At 40.2% G+C, this 23558-nt stretch overlaps 1 protein-coding gene across 1 annotated transcript; it reads left to right on the top strand.

Moving 5' to 3' along the window:
- Positions 1–354: 354 nt before the first annotated feature.
- On the top strand, positions 355–22798 carry gxylt2 (glucoside xylosyltransferase 2). The gene is made up of 7 exons (XM_067588303.1): positions 355–824; positions 8828–9026; positions 10132–10263; positions 17755–18006; positions 18338–18461; positions 20587–20759; positions 21555–22798. The coding sequence occupies exons 1-7, from the start codon at positions 535–537 to the stop codon at positions 21729–21731; spliced, it is 1347 nt and encodes a 448-aa protein (XP_067444404.1). The 5' UTR covers positions 355–534; the 3' UTR covers positions 21732–22798.
- Positions 22799–23558: the final 760 nt, after the last annotated feature.

A 23558-nucleotide genomic window follows, 5' to 3' on the forward strand; every position in this document is an offset into this window, starting at 1 on the left:
AATTTTGAGTGATCATTAGGATGAACACATCAGTAGTTGCTGTAATATTACTGTCAATTTCAAAGATTAATCTCATGATAATGTTTCTTTTTTGAACTGATTTTATTGTATTTATGAAGTTTCCCTTCTAAAACTTGATAATCTTTTAAACATTTTTACAAAGATGTTCTATTAGCAAATCCTTTAAAAATGATTTTTGCCATAACTCTGATAAAATAGAGACATAATATACCAACATTCATACATACATACAGTATCCCTCTTACCAAAGACACACTTTGAACCCTTAACATGTTTATTACAATAAAATAGCGCGGCAATACTGCAATCATTACGGTAAGGCACGAGAAGCCCCGCCTACGCTGTGTAATCCTCCATGGACGCTGAGAAGCTCCTCTCCGCTCTCCATCACCATCTGCAGAGAAATGCGAGCGGGGAGCGGTAACAAAATGTCAACTCGGGCTGCTCTCCGTCACTCGCAGACATGAACGGAGTCCCGTCTGCCTCTTCCACCCGCAACAAGTCGCTCTCACCATGCGGATCCACTGCAAAGTAGTTGTGATCGCCGTATGTCTCGGAGTTTTCCTACTTTTGTACTTTTTGGGGGGTAACGCCGCGGACGATCCGCTGTTGAAAGAAGTTGTAGAGGAGGAGGAGGAGGAGGACAGCAACTCTTCCCCTTCGTCCTCTGAGCTCGGACGCGATGTTGCAGCAAAGTTTGCGAGGAAACCACCAGCTGGACTCGGCGTGCGTGCTGAGGAGCCTCTCAAGGGACGGAAAGAGAGGAAAGCGATCAATAGAGGGGCCAGCGTGAATGCAAAGAGGTGAGGGGAGTTTGTTTCTGTCGCCACTGTCGATTTTACAGCCTTGATGAGCCTTTTTTTCCTCCCTCCACGCATGTTTCCATCTGTGTGCACAAAAAAAAGCATCGCTAACTAGTTGGGGCTGCTGAATCTCACCTTTTCCTGCCGTTTGGGAGTTAAAGAGTGTGTCAGCATTTAATCATGCTTTGAAGCAGACGTGCTCCCTCCATCAAAACAGCCTACATTGTGCTCAAGGACGCTTGGCTTCACAATAGCCTGATCTGTCAAGGGACACTTCAGCATGCATACGGGCATCTGCTTGGCTGCATTTTATGTCCATTATTTTCTCTCATTGTTGGACTGTGAATCACGCTGTTGCAATCAGGGGTTGCTCAAATATCTGGCTGAAATGTGAGTAGAGAGCATGACTAACGTGATTAGGTGGAAATGTTGCTAGCATTTGCAGAGAGGACATCAAACAATAGCACAACAGAATGATAAATCATTAATTGACCTCTAAATCTTGATCGTTGACCCTTGGTATTCTATGCCTTTACTTCAATCCTCTGCTATTATTTTCGCGGGGGTAAAGGTCACCTTGAAAGATATAAATTGCAATCAATAGGGAATACAAATGTGCACAGAATGGTTTAGGTTACCTGTTAAATAGTTTGACTCTGACACTGGTGCGTTACAGAAAACGGAAACCCATCCTGTCGACCTTTCTCTTGTCAAAGTCTGGCAAAACAATCTATGTGGGAGTGAGAAGCTTGTCAGGTGTGATTCCTCCTCTGTGGATTGGTTTTAAGAGAAGACTTGAACACAACACTGCAGCCTGGCAGATGATCTGATTAAGTCAACAGCTCATCGCAGCCTCTCAAATATAGACAAAAGGCAGAGTTTGTCAGTTGCTATTTCTGTTCAAGGATGGAAGCATTTTATTATGTCTTCCAGCTTTCTAATTTCAGCCTCATGCATCCCTTTGGTTTCCTCCTACCCACTGAATGCCAGCGGATGCCATAATAGCCACGGTGTGGTTGTGGAGATACCCGCTTTGCCAATATGTATTCTGTTCTAAAACCGGACTGGAGGTTGGGGACACTGTTGGGTAGATAAAAGCCATCAAGGCGTTACATTGAGAAAGGACCTTTGCGTCCTCCCAGAAACCACACTCCTCCATGTGTGCACGGCACTGATAAGGGAGATGGGGTGGAAGAGGTCACCGGTGGCCATAGAGAAACACTAACAGGTTTGGAAAACACTCAAGACTGACTGCTGCGATTAGAGGAAACACTGAGCATCTGCCTGAAGCCTCTAAAAGAACTTTTTCCCAATTTAATTGTGTGAGCTAATCGGATATAGTTCTTCGGTTTGAGTGTACAAAAGCCAGAGGAATCTGAACAAGAGTTTTCAGGTATTAGACATACACGCCTTGGCAAAATATGCTACAATCTGTCAATGTGGATTATAGGAATAGCAAGGATATATGCATAAATAGAGGGCTAAATTGTTTTTAGGGTATAAACTCTTAAATGTGTCAGCGTTGTCTATCGTCACCTGTATAATTCCTATTTATTTTTGCTTCAAACAGAGATTCCATTATGTAGGTGTGTAGTTTGTAGCAAAAACTGCCTCTTGTTTTTTATATCCACTGATTTACACTACATTCATCTGTAAATCTGAGCGGACATATTTCCTGTGCAGCGTTCTTAATAGACAAACATCCCTGTTTTTCCTAATCATATCATTTCCTCTTGACACATCACACTACTTCCTGTGGCCAAAAATAGAGAGACGAGCTCGAGCTTCCCCCCCCCTCCCTCCCTCCCTCCCACCAGACACCACACATTATACCACACACCATAACTAACGACTTTAATCATCAATTAGACGATTCATCAGTTCGAGGAACATCAGAAGATGAATCTACAGCAATTCTGATAATCCATTAATCATCATTTATCAAGCATAAATGCCAAACATCTGCTGGTTCCAGCTCCTCAGATGTGAGGATGTCCGGCTTTTCTCTGTTTTTAAATCCTTATAAATTGAATATCTTCGGATTTTGGACTGTTGGTTTGACATGCAAGTAATTATTGTTTTGTAGGGAGATTCTGAGGGGCATTTATCTCCTTTTATTTTGACATTTTATGCACTAAACAGTTCATAGATTGATCAAACATATCAACAGTTTATGTGAAAATTAGAATAAACATCCTCCAAATATGACTTGTAATCTTGCAACAGTCTTTACTTGTTAATTACACATTCCCTCACAGTGATCTCAGACACAGGATATTATGGAGGCAACATCTCAGTCTGTATGTTACATTGAATTAAGGCTTGAACCTACAGGATTAGATGGGTGTTGATAATTTGTGTTGAAACAAATCCCTTGCCCCGTCACTTCAAATATAGTAAAGCAGCGTTCCTCACAGTAAAGAAGTCACTCTCTGGCATTGGCATGATGCATAGCTATAAAAACGTCATCTTGCATGAGCACCCTCTCTGATAGGAGTGCTTTGAAATCTCCCTGCTTGCCTGTGTAGCCTGACGTGGTTGGAGAGTGTGTATTGCGTGAGCCTCATCGGGGGCAGTTATAACTGTCTGTTAGCTTGGCTAACTCACTTTTAGAATTACTGCTGAATGAGTCATGGAGGTTGTGGAAGGAGAAAGTAGAGAGATAGAAAGAGTTGGGTTGGGTAGAATCCAACTTTTCTAAAGAGCAGGATTTGAGAGCCTACAATGTGAGGATTTGCTGCCTTCCTCCAATTGTAAATTTAATATGTTTTGGTTTTAGACTGCTGGACAAAAAAAAGAGCAAGCAATTTGAAGATGTCCCCTACCTTGAACCCGATGAAAATAAACTAAATAATCGACTAACTGTGAACACAGTAGAGAGAGTATTTGATAATGAAAAGAGTAATTTGCTGCAGCCCTGGTCGATTTAAAATTTTGGATCATAACTCTCTCGGTGCTGCTTTACTTCATTTGAATTTCTTTTTTTTTTTTTTTGTAGTGTTGAGCAGGAGTTTAACGGTGCAGAAAATTCATGGCATGGTACAATAATCTCTGTACAACTGCATTTATACAGAGCAGTCTCAACAGACTCACTGAAATGCACACTGTAAAGAACGTACTGAGGCTCAAGCACTGTGTTAGAAGCATTCAGGTGATGCAGACATACCCAACTTCAGTTCAACATTCTCAGCATACAGTTTCCATATGATCCATCTCTTTTTGTCCAGTGTTGCTGTAATTGAAGACCTGTCACTTCGTAATGACAGATATAAAGTGTAACACACACTGGCTGCATCATTTGACGCACGTCATTTGTTGTACTTAGCATACAGTAGACACAGACAGGAGTTGCAGTCAAGGTAAGTTAGCTGGAATGTGTTGATCAGGGGAGCGAGTGTGATAAAGTGCTGCTTTTCTAGAGAGTAGATACATGTTCACACCGGTATGCAGGCTCACATAGCAAATAATAGCCACGGGTTTGATTTTTTTTGTGGTCATATTTCAGTGATTTAAAAGCAACTTATTATGTGCATATAACATTTTGTCATTTTTAGCCGGCACATCTTGGCTGAATAAAGTGTTGGACTGACACATAGCATATTTGGTTCAGGCCATTCAGCTAGGCATCCTGGTGATTACAAATCATCTTGTTGGATGGCTGCAATGGAAACAGATAATCTGTTTCTCATAAAAGCTTAAGTCAGCTGACTGTAGCTACAGCCAATCACAAATGATTTAAGTTCCTGCATTTCTTCTCCTCTGCTACATGTCCTGGCAACTTTTGAATAAAGAGCGAGTCATGAATCTGTTTAATCAGTGTGAGGAACTATTGGTATTTTTGGATGTGAAAAGGTCTGACACAGTTTGCCTGTTTTGAAAAGTTTAGTGCTGTTTTCCCCCCTGTGAAAAAGAGGAATGATAGGCATGATGGGAACATGCTCATTGTAATGGCTTTGATACCCACTTTCAAACCCAAATGGCCCTGTTATACAGATATTATTTAAATACCTTAAAGGTGTTCTTTGGTGTAGTGTGGTGTAACTCTGGCTCTTCATTCTGTACATGTACAATTTTCTTTTTTACTTTGACGCTATCTTTAAAGGTGCTGCTTTTTTCCCTCTCTACATAATTTGAAAGCATTGGCTGTGGTGCTTTGTAGGCAGAGGGCTCCTCTTATGCTCACTCTGCAGCCAGTAATGAATTCAATCCTTATGTACCTCTTCTGAGCTTTTTGACTGCTTCCAGATGTGGGGAACGGTGCCATGACACAAAACATCATGTGTGCAGCCCATGCTTTTTGAAACAATGAAATTTGGGTTTTTTTTGTTTTGTTTTGTCATCCGATTTTTTTGGGGGTTTTTTTGAAATCCTTTCAAGGCCATTTACTTTGCATGACTAAGTGCAGTATAATTACCCATGTGTAGGAGATATGGATTGCATTTCCTAAGGGGGGGGAGGGTGTTGGGGGTAGGAATGTGTGTTCAACAACCTTGACGGAGCATCAGCCTTTGAAGTGTGGCGGATAAATTTCGCAGCACCTTCTCATTCATCCTAATCTGCGGTTCATCATTGTCCCTCAGCCATGCAGAAAACGAAGTGTCACGCTTGGAGACTGCCCTGCAACCCACCTGTCAAATTTCACTCTTCTCTCTTCCCATCCGTTTCATGGTAGACTCTTTGCTTCCTCCAGGCTCAGAGGAAATCCATGCCTTTTGGTATTGCGCAGTCTTTAGACCTAAAACCATTTGCCTTCCACTGTTCTCCCAATAAAATGAAACAAAAGGTTCCCTGTTCTTTTTTGTGTGTGCCAGACTTTTCTCCCTACGGCTATGACAACATTCAGGTTATGTAGATATTACAACCAGCCCAATGCAGTGTATGTGTGTGTTTGGAGGAGAAGCAGATGATGTTGGCCTTCGCTTCAGGCTCCCCCATTGTACAAATGTTTCCCTATCGTAGTGGGAGATACTCTGAACTGCTGAGTGTATTTTAACTCAACAGCAGCGCTAGCTCTGCAGAGAGAGCACATTTTTACATCAGATAAAGGACCCCCTTGCCTTTTGAACATGGAAGAACAAAGTCCAGTGGGAACTCACAGAGCTGCGGAAGAAAAGAAGTGGTTGTGAGTGTATGTGTGTGTGTGGGGGGGTGGGGGGGTTGTGGAGTGTGGAGACAGCGTTGAACGATACTCGAAGGCATAGATGTCAAGTCTTTCGGAGAAATCCTAGACTTTGCTGCACCTTGTCTATCTGACAGGGGGATGAATGAGGTGATCAGCTGTTGTCTTGAATGCTTCGCTTGTTCCCCTCTGTCTTGATTCTCAAATTCCAAAATGAATTTCTGTGCAGCTGACGTGCTCATGAAGTGACGTGTCATTACTGTTCAACAGTGACATGTTGACAGGTGAGGAGGGGAGCCTACCTGTGCTGCTGTGCTCTGAGACTGGTTGCATTATTTGTCAATGATATCTAGAGCTGCAATGATTAGTTGATTAATGGATTAGTTGCCAACTATTAAATTCATTCCCAACTATTTTTTGATAATTGATTGATTAATCGTTTTGAGTCATTTTTTAAAGAATAAAAGATTCTCTGATTCCAGCTTCTCAAATGTTAATATTTTCTGGTTTCTTTAGTCCTCTCATGACAGTAAACTGAATATCTTTGGGTTGTGGTATTCCTAAACTTTAAAGCGTCTCACTTGGGATAAACGAGTACTTATATTTCAAAATCAAAGCTGAGATTTGAAGTCCAATTTTCAAATCAGAAGTGCTGCAATTTCAGTTAGGCTGTAGCTCAAATTATTAGCAATGTCTTCATAAGCTAAAAGAGGTGAAATAATTATTCTATAACCACATATTTCACCAACAATAATGACTAATAGATTTTATGTGAAAAACATAGATTGGACTGTGCCTTTTTGTCAATCAAAGAGCAACAGAGTGTAAAGATTTTCTGTAACATTAGATAAACAATATAGGGTATTTTATCACATTCTCACGTTAGCATGGAGCTAGTTCAGTAGTTGCTGAATATACAGTAAAAGGCCCTACAGCTGGCAGATAGGGAGCTGTAGCTGCTATCTTACAGTTAAACTTTTAAGTACATCATAAAATTGTTTTTTAGCTTATTACCTTAAACTCTCTGAATCATGTCAGGCTGGATTTGGGGTGATAACAGCTGGTCAGTCAGCTAACGCAAGCTAACGTTAGCTCAAGCTGATACACTGCAGAGCTGTCAACAGTATTGTAACGAGTCATATCAAAACTTAACATTGTCAGATGTGACTGACCAGCGGTTTGTCATAATTATCATTGGTGGACAACAACTATGTAGCTTTTATCAGTAAATATAATGCCACTTTAAAATTCTGCATTTATATTTTAAAATTACTGAGTGAATCTAGTGTTTCTAATATAATATACCTTATAAAATGGGAGCTAAATCGGTCATTAAAAACTAGTCTAATTTACGTAGAAATTGAGGATGCTAGGGGGGAAAACCCCAATAGGACCTCAACAATTGACTGCATAATTTTTATCTGATTATTTTCATGTGAAAAGAACATAAAATTGATCATGCTTAAGACAAGCTTATCTTGTTTTCAACTATATAGACCACCAATACAGACCTGGAGTTGCATTTTTAGAAAATAATGGCAATTTAAATTGCAATCGCAAAACATCGGTCAAAAGAATCACAATTAGATATTTTCCTCAAATCGTGCAGCCTTATTTCTACCCTTTTGTTTCTCCAACTGCATGTTAAACAGCTGAGCTTTGTTCAAACACTTAATTGAAATTGTCAGTTGTTACGTTGTCATTAAAATATGTTGAATAGGCTGAATCACAGAGAAATGTGTATGAGCGATGCACAACACATAATTTTTCATTTGATTGAATCATAAAATAAAATGATGTCTCGTATTTGAATGTTATCTTCAGTATGAGCAGTGCCCACAGTGAAGCGGATAAATACAATGTTTCCACACAGTGAAATGAAAATTTATTAAAAATGTTATTTTCAAAGGGGGAATTTAAGGGGAATATAATGAAAGAGGTTATTTTCAGTGAAGCACTTTAGTATCCCATGGTGTTTAAGTGCAGTTTTCAGAGGCTTCTCCACTATGTCAGTTAAAATTGAGTATAGTGAGAACTGTTGAATTGCTGTATAATTTAATTTAATCATAATTTAATAATTTTTTTTGTATTAGATGGTAACAGTTATGCATGTAAAGGCACTTAGTGTTGCCACAAAATATAATTTGGTGGCTATCAACCTTCACAATTGCATGCTGGTCAAACTCAACGTGGAAGTTTTAAATTACATTAAGTCTTTCAGCACTTTCATTTTGTATGTATGTTTTGACCCAAGTAAAGTCCAGTACATCTGTTACAGAGGATAAAATGCCCTTCACACGCACTGCAGCACACACAGCCCAATTTATAAGCGATGAGTGAGGGAAGCAAGGCTTGTGAAATCAGTGATTGTCAGCACATCCAAACCCCCCTCCGCTTCCCCCACACATGGCCTTGGTCTATTTAGATCTGAAAACAGTGTTGGATGAAGAAAATTCAATTCAGTTCATTTTTATTTATAAAGCGCCAAATCACAACAAAAAGTCATCTCAGGACACTTTTCACATAGAGCAGGTCTAGACAGTACTCTTTAATTTACAGAGACCCAACAATTCCCCCATGAGCAAGCACTTGGCGACAGCGGTAAGGAAAAACTCCCCTTTAACGGGTAGAAACCTCAAGCAGAACCCGACTCTTGGTGGGCGGCCATCTGCCTTGACCGGTTGGGCTGAGAGAGAGAAAGAAAGAGGGGGGAGAGAGGGGGGAGGGAGAGGGTGGGACAGAATAACAACAATCATAACAAAAACTGTCCAGAATTCTCTCTGTCCTAATTGTTACATTGCAGTGAAAATATATTTTACCTGTGTACTAGACCGTTAGCATTTTAGTGCACTTTTCATGCCCGTCTTTTGTATGTCTTTTCTAGTAAATTGCGGAGTAATGTGGGCCGACCTGTGACCAGGCGCACCAGGGCAGAGGAAGTCATGCACCTGGCTGTGGTGGCCTGTGGGAATCGTCTGGACGAGACTCTCACCCTGGTCAAATCAGCCCTCCTGTTCAGCCTCAAGAAGATCAAGTTTCACATTTTTGCTGAGGACCCTTTGGCCCCGCAGTTTGAAGAACGGGTAAGATGCCTTTAGCGGGCTGCTGCCCAAATGGAAACGCACAGTGCAGCATTTTACGAAAACAGCAGTGAATTAGATGCGGTATCACCGAAGCCTTGGCTAAAAACAACAGTCTTTTTGGTTTATTTTCTCCATACTGGTCTTCAGTGGATCTTATTTTAAAAAGCTTCTGATTTAATGCAGCGCCTGTTAAACATTCCCCCTCGCTCTGTAACAGATGACATCAAGATCAGAGCAGTTTTAACTCTGCTTCTCTGGCTCACTCTAGTACAGACATATAAGCCTTTTATCTCAAGGCTTTTATCTCAAGACTGGGGCGTAATATATCACCAAGACACCCTGCTGTGCTCCGAGACCGTGTATCACTTCAAAGTCACCTTTACAGAGGTGCTTGGCATGTTTTTGATTATCCACTGATACTTTAACTAACAGTCTATTAACATCACTTTAATTAATGGACCTTAAACAGCACCTAAAGCATCTTAAACAACTTTAGATCTAAACTCTAAACCTGTGCTCCTGCCTTCATGTGAGCTGTGTGCGGTGAATCATTCCCATGTGTCGAAAATCCCTTTGTAGAAGACGGGGAGCGGTGGTAGTCGAGGCTTAGGTAATGTAGCGCATGTGCTGAGTATGTACAGCAAGGAGCTTATGTCTAACTACAGTGTAAAGAGACATGATGTGTGTGTTGAGAAATGGTAGAAAGGTTGGCCACAATCGGTTTTGATCTCTTATACTCGTCAGCATAAATCTTGCCAAATTGCTTGCTTCTCAGGGCCAAACTGTTAAAGCAGAGATTACGGAGGGATTCAACGCCTCATAGGTCACTTTAACAGGGTGCCTTCACTTGTTTAGACTATAGCTATTTAATAAAACAACAGCTGGCAGCTGCATGCGACCCATGCAGAACCACACAGCACCATGAGACATGACTTCATTGTTTTAAATGGCTGTCTTTATGAGACGTTTCATGCTGATAAATCTGCGAAAAGAGAAAGAGAGTGATTAGCTTTCAGAATAATGAATGTTTATCCTGGCTCTTTCTCACACACTTCCTCCGTATGAAATGTGATGTGTCAAGTAACGATGTGTTGCTTTCTTCCAGCTGAACCAGTGGCCTCGTCCAGTCAGAGCCAAGTTCCAGTACAGCATCTACCCCATCACGTTCTCTGTGGGGAATGCTGACGAGTGGAAGAAGCTCTTCAAGCCCTGCGCTGCTCAGAGACTCTTCCTTCCTGTAAGGCTGCAGCACTTATCTCCCTTCATATCCTCACCGTGCATAATGCCATTATCCAGTGTTAAGAAAAATGTCATTAATCCATTTCATTTCTACTTAAACAGCATTTTCATACCCTTTATTTTATTCCAGTGCATGCTTATAATTAATTACTTGTGTGGTTACTGATGATTTCACACCTTTTCTGCAGCATTTACTTAACAAATAAGCAGTCTCCGGAGACGGAATCCAGTAATTTCATCAAGTGAAAAGGCTATGCCTGTCTATTGATTTCTGCTGGTGTTTATTGAAATAGCAGTCAGCTTTCTGACCATATAATGAACATATTGCAGGTTAGACGGATCCATAGGTATTTTTCTTGTGTTGCAAGGCAATCAATAGACATTTAGTATCCACTTCATCAGGAACACCTAGTCAGTATTGTTCCATTCTGTCCTACTAGCTTCTTCTCTAGATGTGCTGGCAGTTAATGCTGCAAAAATCTTTTTTTGTCTTGTCTGAAATTTGCTCTGATAACGCTCCTTTTACACCAAGCTCTCAGTCTGCTTTGGAAGCAAGTTAGCAACTGAAGACTAGGGCCAGACCTGCATGTACACTGTGGGTCCCCCAGGGAAAAATATTTTTCACTGTAAGATGCCAGCTCTGAGAACTAAATTTCAGCACTGCTGAGGTGATGATACTAAATGCATGTTCCAGGTACTTTCGGGGTTAGACAGTGCAATAGCTCATTTTATAATACCACAATAATGCAGGACATGTGTTTCAAGGTATTCTGATTCAGAAAATATCCAACATGTGCGTTTTGCTGCCTGGTTAATGCATTTGTCTGTGTAAACTTTAGATTGTGTGCACAGTGTTGGTGAGTAATGATACTAGTTTAGCAGTACTGTAAGTATTTCAGAATTATGAAACATTTCCAGCAGTGAGCCATTTTCTTCGCAGTGAGGCGGCAAGATTAAACTTAAATTAACTTACATTTTATTTTCTACTGAATTAAAAAAAGCTCCATCCCTCACTCTGTTCTCTACCAGATTCTTCAGCTGCAACTCCCCGTCTTCTTATTTTGAAAAGAATTAAGCAGCAGACTGGTTTGACAGTATGGAGTAGAGAGAGACGCACTCAGCACTGTGCAGATCTGGAGCGGGTCTCTTTCACTCCAAGCTTCATTCTGTCAACCTGCTACAGCGGATTGGGCCCCTTCATTATTTAATGATACTGACTATGAAAGTCATTACTTTTAACGTGAAAGAAAATCTATATTACCACCACATTGTCTGCCCTACATTTATTCTTGCCTACCAAACAGCATATAAAAATGACAACGTTTGTCCTGGTATCTTATCACCCTTTCAGTGACTTAAAGCACAGTAAAAATGCGATGCATCACCGAAGCCTTACAGGTTCTTCAAAGTTAACGTTATGATGTGAAAATGCCTGTAGGTTACAGTGTTGAACAGAAAGCCTGACCTGAAAACCATATGATTTTCCAACCATGCTGTTTTGAACATTCATGTCATGTTCTTGCGTACATTCCTGTGCCTGCCACAGAATAAGGTGTTAGGAACTAAGCTAATTTTGGTTAATAACTTTCCATACAGTTTAACTTACAACACTAAGCTACTCTGTTACTTATTTTTTTGTGGGTTTTGTGATACTCACCACACATACATGTTTAAATAATTGAAGGTCATTATGGATACCAGCTATAAGAGAAAAGTTTGACGCTAATTATGTGGACATCCAGTCTGGTTTTTGTGGTTTATAGAAGTATAATCACGCCACTTAAATTGACAGAGAAATCTGTGTTCTCCTCCACAGTGCCTATTACTGCATAACTGTGGAAACACACACATAAAATTAGGCTGCTGAAACAGTCAGTGTTCCACTGCTCCGCTCTTGCTGGGATTGGTTGCTGCTTTTGTCACGCACCCACCCACCCCCCCACACACACACACACACACACAGACACGTACCAGTACTCACACACCACTCCTTGCTGCTCTAGACAACTCAATCCAACAAAAAGTAACGATGTTTCTTTTGGCATTACGGAGCAACTAGAGCACAAATACTACCTCTCAGCTTGACCCATTTTCTTTAAGTGGGTCTGTTTTTACTGACCCTGACTTCACGTATTATCCCAGTTGGCAGTGTTGCAACTCTGTCATAAAGACAGAATGAACCTGTGTTTTTCTCTATTGCATTTTATAACTGACGTATTGTGACAGGTACGAGGACACTGTGTCAGCATGTGCTAAAATGTGAGGTAATCTATAATGCCCTTTGTCCTTATATGGTATACTGGAAAGTCACCCAAGTTGTCTAAAATAGTTTCTGAAAGTTTCTTAACTCTGAAAATTGGTTCCATGGCAGTGAGGAATAAAACCCTAATCTTATCTCAGCCTAAACTCAATCCTGTATTTTTTTTGCCATCCATTGACAGCACAAATCATCAGTAGATACTGGAAGTAATCATCTCATCTTAAACTCATTTTGTTCTTAGCAGACAGTGGAACTCTCAATTTCTTGTATTTCTGTAGCCGACCACTTCAGTATTTGATATGTTGAATGCTAAGATGCCCCCCTACAGGTCACCTCTGCCATTTGTATCCTGCCTGATAACTTGGACAAATATTATGAATCTCTTCTGGCCTCTTTTATCAAGAAAATGTTTTTATCCCACAGGATTGACACTGACTTTTAATCATACTGTTCTGAGTAAAGTCTAAAATAATTCCAGGGTGCAAGCGCAGCATTGTGGGTGGGCCTAACGGGCCTGGGCCCAACCACTTGCATAACTGGCCCATCCTAAATGACTGGGAGAACATATATTTTCTTAACTTTTATTTTTAATTATTAAAATTAACATTTAAATACATAGTAAAGACTTAAAAGCTTGTGTTAAGCCTGTGCATGCATGTCACGGTACGGAGGTTGTTCAGCAGCAGATGACAGCCAGAAAAACTTGAAAAACCTAATCTGATATTGTAGGCTACAGCTACATTAAGTCATTGGTATGGCACAACATGCATCAATTTATAAATACTTTAAAAGAATTAGAATGGAGTCACCAGAATCCTCGATGGCCTGAACCTCGTCATGACAGTGAGTCTCCACCACCATCTCCACATGCTAGCAAAAATCAAGTTTACGCTAGTGTGGGCTCTATGTGGGATGTGGGTTCTTTTGGCGGGACAGAAGGAGTTATAACTGTAGGACAAGGCCTTCAGTCAGTCAAGTTCTCAATGATGTATGTCCATTCCCATCTGTTTTTCATCGACCTGCCTCGTTGACTCCAGTGGATCTGTCAGCTATAGATGAACCAGCAACACAGCTCAAACTCAAACAGTACCCCGTCTCAGTTTATGGACACAAGGCCAGGAGCTTCTCCTCACATTGGTATGAGAAATACACATTTTTAGAGTACAGCATTAGCAAGAATACAGTATTTTGTAAAATATGTTGGCATTTTGGTGAGAAAGGCGGGGAAAAGAAATTTAGATGTCATGGATATAAGGATTGGAAACACATGCTTGTTATAGCTCATTGGATCGCTGTCGAGAAATACAATAATTACAGAGAATGCGTCAAGTCCGACTGTGGCACAATCATCCATCAGCTTGTCAACACAGAGGGCCGTCAAGGGTAGATAATAGAAAGAAATCAGGAGCACACAAAAGTTAAACTTGACATTGTGCTCACATGTGCAAAGCAAGAGATGCCTTTATGTGGATACCGGGAAAATGAAGAGGCAAAGAACGTTGGTAATTTAATTGAGTTTAAACTCATTTGCAAGCATAATCCAGATATACAAAAAGACTAGATGCTATGACATCCAAAATGACTTGCTAAATGCTGCATCTGCTTTGCTGCTATGATGCATAAAGAAAGAACTGCATGGATCAGAAGAAACTTTTTATGCAATACTAGCTGGCGAATGTAAGGACATATCAAAAAAGGAGTTGGTGGCCATCTATTAAGACATATATACACAGGATCTGTGAAGGAAATAGCAATCGGCCTTGTGCATACAGGGGAAATGACAGCTGAGGCCACTGCCGAAAAAATAATCAAAGTTGTGGCACCTTTTGAGTTGGACCCAAACTTGTGTTTTGGATTCGGATTTTCGGATTCGGTGTTCAAGCCATCCCCAGCAGCACACCTTCATGTGTGGCAGTCAACGGCACGCTCGTTTCCTTGACGCACAAAGAGAAACGTTCCCCAATCAGAGACCACCGGAACTGGAGCGAAGATGTGATACAAGATGGAGTCCCAGATCGACAGCAGCAAATAAAGTGTTCACTCTTTTATGATTGTTCCTTGAAGTACTGTCAGAATATGCAGAAGAGGCAGGACAGAGTCAAATTGATGCGCAGTCGTTATTACAGCAGATGCAAACAAAGACATTCATATTTCTCTTTGTACTCTTTAAAGAACTGTTCAACAAAACAGACTTTGCAATCAAAGGTCTACAGTCCATCAATGTGTCAGTGACAGACAGTGGATTTGATTGAAAATCTTAAACAATCACTGACAGACATCCGCTCCAGTGACGGCTCTAACAGTGAATTCCTGAAGACGCTGGCAATAACAAATTAGATTATGGGGGATAATAATATTGACAGTCGGGATATCTTTGCCCTCCCGCTCACGAAAGCTCCCAAGTCGATTCGAGGAAAGTATAGTTACCGCCTCACTGGGAAAATCTACAAGGGTCAGGAGTGACAATGACTTGCAAGCTATATTAAACCAACTAACAGACTGCCAGCTCAATGAACTCAGCACCAGGTTCCACAATGACTCGTATGGCCTCATGAAATCAGCAGCCACTCTATTGGCAAGCTCTTGTGACAGCAGCTTGACCTATTCGACAAGAAGTCTGAATGATACAGTAAAGCTTTTCCATATCAGCGTAACAGTGTCGGAGCTTTCAGTGTTTCTCTGGCATGCTGCAAGAAAGAGGGCAAGAGGAGAAACTTTTAAAAGTCTTATTGACGTGATGGACACATGCAACGAGGAAGTCTTCCCTCATGTTCATTGCTTCTTAAAGCACTGATCATTCTACCAATGACATCGTGTACAGTTGAACGTGTCTTCTCCAGCGTTAAGAGAATAAAAACTGCCAGTAGGAGCTCTATTCTCTCCACTCGCCTGAACTTGTTCCGTCTGTTAACATTTGAGAGCTCTCACAGCAACTTTCCACTATGATGAAATTATTAACATATTCAAAATTAAACCCCGCCGACTACTACTGTAGGGAGAAACACAGACAGATGCGAGATGAGAAACAGATGAGACTTGTTGACAACAGTAATGACATAGTAAGAAATATGATATTTTTTTCTCTCTTTCATTCCTCGCAGCCTTTTCTTTGTTGCTTTTTGGAATGTTATTAATGTTAGCTTAAACAATGGCAAAGCCTTGACAGCAATGGTTTCACAAAACTAAAGAAAATGTTGTAACTGCTACTGAACGAATTTTCAAACTAGTCAATGTTTTTTGTAATAGATACTACTGATGGATGCCATGTTTTGTGGCACGGGAATGTTTTGTGACTCAGTTTAAGTTTGAGGTTTCGGTTAGTGAGGTGGTGTGTGTGTGTGTGGGAGAGGAGCGTGTGGTTGGGTGTTTAGAGCATGTGAGTGTGGTTCACGGTTTGTTAGCCTATACTGAGCCTGTTTTTTTTTGTGTTTATGAGATATTTTATTAAGAATACTAGAAGTCAAAGAAAAAAATAAATCAATGTAAGTATGAGAATTATAAATACATAAGTCACCTGTAATTAAAGGATTTGGTTTTTCGTGCGTTTTTATTCAGGCTTTCACCCAGTGTTCTATGTCGACTATAGTAACACGTCGGTTTCCAGCTGTGTAGAATGAATGTATCAATGTTTTAGAATACAGATGCAGTCACTGTCTGAAACACTGTATATGCATTTCCTATTGACACCAGAAGAACCTAGAAAACAATGCAGGCAAGACGGGAGGTAGAGCTGAAAATTCCTGCCTGACTCGATTGTCTCTGTATTGCCTTGAAAGCAAAGACTGTTTCTGTTGAGACAAGCTTATGAATTGACTGACAGCACCGCTCCCCCTCCTGTCAATCTAGCTCATCCAGCAGTCGATCTCTCTCTCTCTCTCCCTGCAATCAATTTAAACAAATAATAATCCAGCCAGATCATCCCCACAAGATGGTATTTCCATAAATAGAATTAACATGACAGTGCTCTAAATGAATGGATGTATTGGTCTACACAATCCACAGCAAAAAATAAACATGATAGATAGGATAGGCGACTATGTTTGATTTTCACACAATTTGAGCAATATACCCATGTGTGCCACTTGTAATAAGTACAAACTGTCGTGGGTAGTCTAAATAATAAGCTATCTCGGCATTGAAAATGTTTTAGAAAAAGAGTTAGTCATAATCTACCAGACACGCTAGTCGCCTTCCACAGCATGATATCACTCATATCTGTTATAACGAGACTACCAGTCGGAAACCATCAAAGGAAAGCAAACAGTATTAAGTTCTGTAATTAAAAGGCCCAGCCAAAATTGATTTGGCCCATCCAAAACTGAAAGTCTGCTGCTGTGCCTGCCAGGGTGTCCACTCTTCTTAGTGGCATGTCTCCATAGGGATGGCAATGTATGGCTGTACTGTGTGTATTGCTGATTAGCTAATATTAGCATGCTAACACACTAAACTTAAGATGGTGAACATAGTAAACATTAAAGGACAGGTTCCAAAGTTCCTCTTTTTGTTACTATACTTCCACCGCAGCTCAACAGGGAAACACTGACCGAGGAAACACAAAGAGGGAATTTGATGCTAAAAAGACTGCGAATGTGGCAGATATCCACTTCATATGACTAACTCAGACTGCTGAAGCCTCATATAAGTGTCACATCAACTTTTAAATGCATTTTTGCACAAAATGACTGTGTGGACACACTGTGGATTTTTGCCCCCATTACTTACATTGAAGGCACATTTGAAGAGGATCTTTTAATAGCCAGTATGAACAGGGGGGGATGATTACAGCAAGGAAAACCTCTTTCACTGTTCATATGAACACCTGACTGTTGTTTTAAGACAGACTTGAAAAACCTCACAGGTGTTAGTATGACTGTAGACTCTGTCTTGTTAAAATACTGAAATTAAGTGTTTGTGTAAGTGTTTTCCCACTTTTAACATTTAGTTGAACTGATATAAACCCTGTGTTGCTTACTCTCTGCATGCCAGTTTTATCAATATGTGAGTCACTGTCTCTCTGAGAGCAAGATGTTTGTGCAAATGAAGAGGAATATCCAGCATGGTAGAGAGGGGTCAATGTGAAAAGTATTTGAGAACTATATACTAACATCAAGTTTACACTGCCAAATATTTTATTGATTTATCTTAATATCTGCGTGTTACAGAGTGTAATCTAGTTTAAGTGGATGGTTTGTGGTCATAAACACACGCTGACTGTAATTGTGCTCCTAGGTCATCCTGAAGGATGTGGACTCATTGCTGTACGTGGACACTGATGTGCTGTTCCTGCGGCCCATGGATGACATCTGGAGTCTCCTCAAGTCCTTCAACAGCACCCAGCTGGCAGCAATGGCCCCAGAGCACGAGGTCCCCAAGATTGGCTGGTACAGCCGCTTTGCACGCCACCCTTTCTACGGGGTCACAGGGGTCAACTCTGGTGTCATGCTGATGAATCTCACAAGGATCCGTCACACAGTGTTCAAAGTAAGGCCAAAACATAGTCGTACGTCTTTACTCTGATCAGTAGAAAGCTTAAGTGAGCTGTGATTTCCCTTTTGCATTTTGAAGGATTTTTTCCTGTGAGTTCAAGTCACAGGCTGAGTGCTCTGAGTGGGCTGTGATTGAAGCTTTCTGATTACCACGCTGGCATCACAGACTCCTGCCCTCAGAAGTCAATTTAGCTGCTCCAGCTCTTAATACTGGCAGCAGATTGCAACTGGAAGCTGGAATGCAAATGTGCCCCTCTTTTGATGATGTGTTTTTGGTAAAAGGCTGCTCTTGAGCTGTTGGCAAGTGAACGCTGTTGGTATTTCAGAACAGTATGATACCCAGTGGTCTGTCGTGGGAGGATCTACTACATCCACTCTACCAGAAGTACAAGAACCACATCACCTGGGGAGACCAGGACCTCCTCAACATCATCTTCCACTACAACCCAGGTACAGTCCTTTTCACAGGTATATTCATATAATATTACAATGAGCACAGCATGTACTATTATCACACTGAGAACACATGATGAGAGGAAGAGAGGCTTTATAGTGCACTCTAATGACGGTCCATAGAAAGCATTACTGCTATATAAAACTGCATCTTAAAATACTTGTATGCACACAATTAACACAGCAGTTTCACACTATCAACACTTTCACCTATATTATGTCTTTTTTCACTAGCCCAGTGAACATTATGAATCTGGATCAGTAAACACATGAGGCAGTGGCTGTAGGCAATGGCAGACTGCAGCAGCAGACTGAGCTCCAGCTGCAGCGGCCAGATGTGGGCATTAAATGCTCAGAGCCTTCGGCAGAGCTGGCATTTGCTTGAAAACACAGCCGGGTGGAGTGTTTGTTTTACATGGTACAGCTTGGAGCTCTCTGCAATCTCAAGAGAGATATTCAAGTGCGTTCACTGCATTGTTCTGACCTTGTTTGCTTGTTCTGCAATCAGGAAAAACTTCTAAAGACTTTGATCTCTCTTCAGATCAGGATCTGATGGAGTTTAAAGGGAATTAAATGGAGTTCTGATTCATGTTGTTTTCAAGTAAATATGGTATATTTGTAGATTATTTTTCACTTTTTAAGCCTGGTACTGTATGTCTCATCCTAAGTCCTGAGCACATTTAAATGTACTATGTAATATAGCTCTGTTGTGGTTTCAAATGAGCAAATACATACAGTATGAGCATCTGTGCCTCTTTTTACATTTTATGTTCATACATACAGTATGTACACATTCACGCCTCGCAGCTGCAGTATAATCACCATCAGCTGCTGCACCGGAGCAGTTGGAGGTTGATTGCTTGGTTCCAGGGTTACCTTTTGAACCCTCATTGTTTTGGTGCACATAAATGAATAGAAGGGAGGAGCAAACAAACAAACAAACAAACAAATAAACTGGCATAAAGAAGATGATAATGCTACAGTATTTTCCTAACACTCAGTCATGGACCCATTGTGGGTGGGTCGCGGACAGCTAGTCAAAAACAAATAAATAATGGCAAGATGGCGAAGCGCAAATATGACCCGGAGTATTTAAAATGTGGATTTTCATACATTGAGGATAAAAAGGGACAGAAATGCTTGCTACTGAGAGTATGAAACCATCCAAACTGAAGCGCCATTTAGAAACAAAACATCCGGCATGCACGTCTCCAGGAGAGGAGGACATCACAGAAGTGTCTGAAAGCGTCTTGCTCCAAACAAGAACAAGCGTTCCGGGCGTAGTCAATAAGTACATACAACAATAAAAGCAGCAGTTAAAAGAGCACAATGCTAAGTTAAAAAGTGCAAACTATGCAAGTACAAAAAGAAAAAAAAAAAAGGCATAAATCATTTAAAATAGTATAAAATCATTTAAAAGGTAGGTTTTTTTTTTTTTGAATGTACAGGTTTAAGGTGCTTGGCTGTTCATGAGGAAAGAAGCTATTGCACATTCTGGCTGTTTTAACTTTGATGGAGCGATATAAGTATATAAGTGAAAATATCTAATTTTGTGACCTTATTTATTTTGTGCAGTTTTGATATTTATTTTAATGTACATGCAGTCGTCATGGTCCTCCTCAGTTTCTTAATAATGTGCTCTGAAATGCACTTTGTACATGTAAATATATGTATTTCTGTTAAAAAAAAGATGACTTACGTGTGTTTTTGAAGGATATTTTTGAAAAATAAATTTGCTTGGTTTGAATTCTATAAAAGTGGGTCAGCAAACCCATGTTATCCTTTTTTAAAAATGATTTTGGGGTATTTTATGCATTTATTAGATAGTGATAATGGAGAGATGACAGGAAACATGTAAGAAAGATGCATCAAAGGTCTTAGTTGCAGTGTCTTAACCCTGAAAAACATGTGGGCATCCCAAAACGCCTGTTAACTTTAAGGAAGGAGAGATATACATGTTGTATGTAGTTCAAACTCTCTCTCATGATTATCCAAAGTTTCCTAAGGCAATCACTATTATCACTCTCATAAGCTACTGTCCTCACTGTGTCCTTGCATCACATATGAAGTGCAACATATACAGTAACAGTGTGTGGTGTAATTTTGTTGTTTTTTTTTCCAGAGTGTCTCTTCATCTTTCCTTGCCAGTGGAACTACAGGCCTGATCACTGCATGTATGGGAGTAACTGTAAAGGGGCTGAAGAGGAGGGTGTGTCCATCCTCCACGGTAATCGTGGAGTGTATCATGATGACAAGCAGCCGGCCTTCAAAGTAGTCTATGATGCAATACGTGATGTGAGTATCCCAGAAGGATATTAGAGTTTTACTGAATGATGGTACTGATGCATAGCGCCCTCTGTTGAAAGATGCTTTGTCAGTCCTTAAAAGAGCACTGCACTGATTAGCAATGCTCTCATGATAGAGTTTTTAAAGAAGGATGAAAATCGATGCAACAGAACCAGAGATTGTGTTTTATTCCACAGTCTTCCTCCTTGTCAAAACCTGGCGTTTACATTACCCACAATGCAACTCGACCACTGACAGTTCAGTTGGAGATTAAAGTTAGTTATGCTAGCAGCTAATGCAGCCTTACAGTCAGACATGTTAAGCTTAGCACAATGACTGTAAGCAGGGGGAAACTACTAGTCAATAGTGACATGTACTGTGTACACCTTCCAGTGACTGAAAAACGGATTGTTTCCTCTTAGTAAGAATGAGAAAAGCATATTTCCCTTAATGTTGGACTGTTCTTTGAAGGACATCGGCTCAGAAAAAGAGCAGCTTTGAGTATTTACTCCGTGATACAAATTCTCTCCTCTTGTTCACATTAAGCAATCTGGGTCAGTTTTTAAATTTAGAATTTGTTTTCTCCGGCAGCAGAGTCAGTTCTCCCTGCTCTGCTGAGATAAGCCTCTTAAAGACTCGCCGGGTCGTAATTTATGATTAATACAGAACCCCACCCCCACCCCTACCCCCACCCCTGCTGACAGAATTTGTAAATACCATATAAACTGTGATACGTTCCATTAAAAAATTATCAAACTGGAATAGCTTTGGGATCAGAACTGAAACATGTCTCTGTCTCTGCAGTTTCCATTCGAGGACAACATGTTTCAGTCACTCTTCTACCCCATCCAGACCAAGTTCCTGGACACAGTCAACACCCTGTGTGGTCGGATTCCTCAAGTCTTCCTCAAGCAGATAGAAAAAACCATGAGGAAGGTGTTTGAGGACAAAGTGGTCCACCACATCAAACCGCACAAGTAACCGGTGGAGAAACGGACTCCCTGTTTTATCTGAGAATACCGAGGACCATCTCGCCGTGGATTACGTGTCATACCAGCATCTCCCAGATCGAACTGCAGTGTATTCAACACATGACACTTCCTAGAATACGAACATTATGATCCTCTATCGGTGGTTGTGGTAATAATTCAATGTATACAGAGAAGCATACAGTGCTGGTCAGTGATGCTGTAGAATAGGTTTTGCCTTATTGCCATCCTACATTGTGCACAGCCTAGTTATGTACGGTGATGAAATGAATAAGAATGTTACAGAGAAAAAAAGACTGCATTATTTTTAGTCAAGAGTTATCAGCTCTTGAACTCAAGTATAGGCTAAAAGCAACATTTAAGGCATATTTCTGTCAACTGAGTGGTGCATGAAAGTATTTGCCTTCTTTATTTTTTCTTCATAAACATGGTTTGAATTAATCTCTGCCTGTAGGGAGTTAAACAAGGTCAACCTTGGACTTTGGAAAGTTTTACTACTTGGAAGTAGTAGATTCATAAACCACTCCTGTAAAATGATGTGAATGTTTTACCAGCAAATAACTTGAAATTTTAAGTCTGTGTGAATGCGAAGAGTCTGGAGTATTTGGTCTGTTCCGCAGTTGCCAAATGCCACTGACAGTATTAAATAGGGATTTTATGTTACATACCGAATATTAAAATGCACTTTCAGAATTATATTACAGCAGAGGACCGGGTGGTTGTTTGTAGACGACATGTCCGCATTAGATGCTACACTATCTGAATGAATCAAAACCAAAAGTGCTAGCGTTTAAAAGTACTACAGCTGAGTATGTGCCATATAAATATTCATGTCTGCCATGTTTACTATTTCAAGAAAATGAATGGTATAGACGTGTGTTTGAGACGGTATCTTTGTTTGTAATATGATGTATGGTCTGTGGAGAACACATAGACGATATGTTTTCGCAACATTACTTTTGATGTGGTGTGATGGTCTCTATGTATCAATCATTCAAACTGGAAACTGAAAATGTCTGTACAGTCAATATGTGTTTCTAAATAAAACAATGCAATGTACTGAGTCTTTTTTTTTTTTTTTTACATATATATGCAAGTTACGGGGATGGAAATACACCCAAGCAATTCACATGGATGAAATGTATTCTTCTCACATGTGTATTAATTAAGGAGTGGTTTGGTACTTAGTGTGTTTCACCCAGGGCTGATTGTATTTCTTTAATTTAGGTCTTAAGTTTTAAGATATTCTCAAATTTGAATAAAAAAAAAAAAAACAGGTTGTAGTCCTTAAAATAACGGTTTCAGTTCCCGAATCCAATGCCAGGAGTCATGGGAACAGAAAATTAGCAAACAATTAAGGCAGACTTTAAGAGCAAGCTGTTGGAAATACAAAAACATATATTGGTTTTAATATTAAATTCAGAAAAGCAGAGTCACTTCACCTCTATGGTGCAATTCATACTTATTTCTCTACCAATGTTTAGATAATAAAGAGTAATATTGTCCCTCTGTGAGACACTGCTGTTTAACACTGCAACATTTGTTCAGTTGCACAATAATATGCAACATGTTATGACTTCTTTTTTTTTAATCAAATTAGACCATGTTTGTAGTTCTGATCATGCATGTATTTTAAGTGAAAAATATCCTGAAGATACACAATAATAGGCTACAATATATAACTTGATATTTTCAAACCTACTGACAGAAACTATACAAACTTGTCTTGTTCTAAAGAGGAAATTGTGCTGCCTGTAACTGATATTGAATTATTCCATATTCCTCCGCTGCTCTCTCCAGTGCCTTGTTTTTCAGATTA

The sequence above is a fragment of the Thunnus thynnus genome, chromosome 4 (genome assembly GCF_963924715.1).
Source record: "Thunnus thynnus chromosome 4, fThuThy2.1, whole genome shotgun sequence".
Lineage (NCBI taxonomy): Eukaryota > Metazoa > Chordata > Actinopteri > Scombriformes > Scombridae > Thunnus > Thunnus thynnus.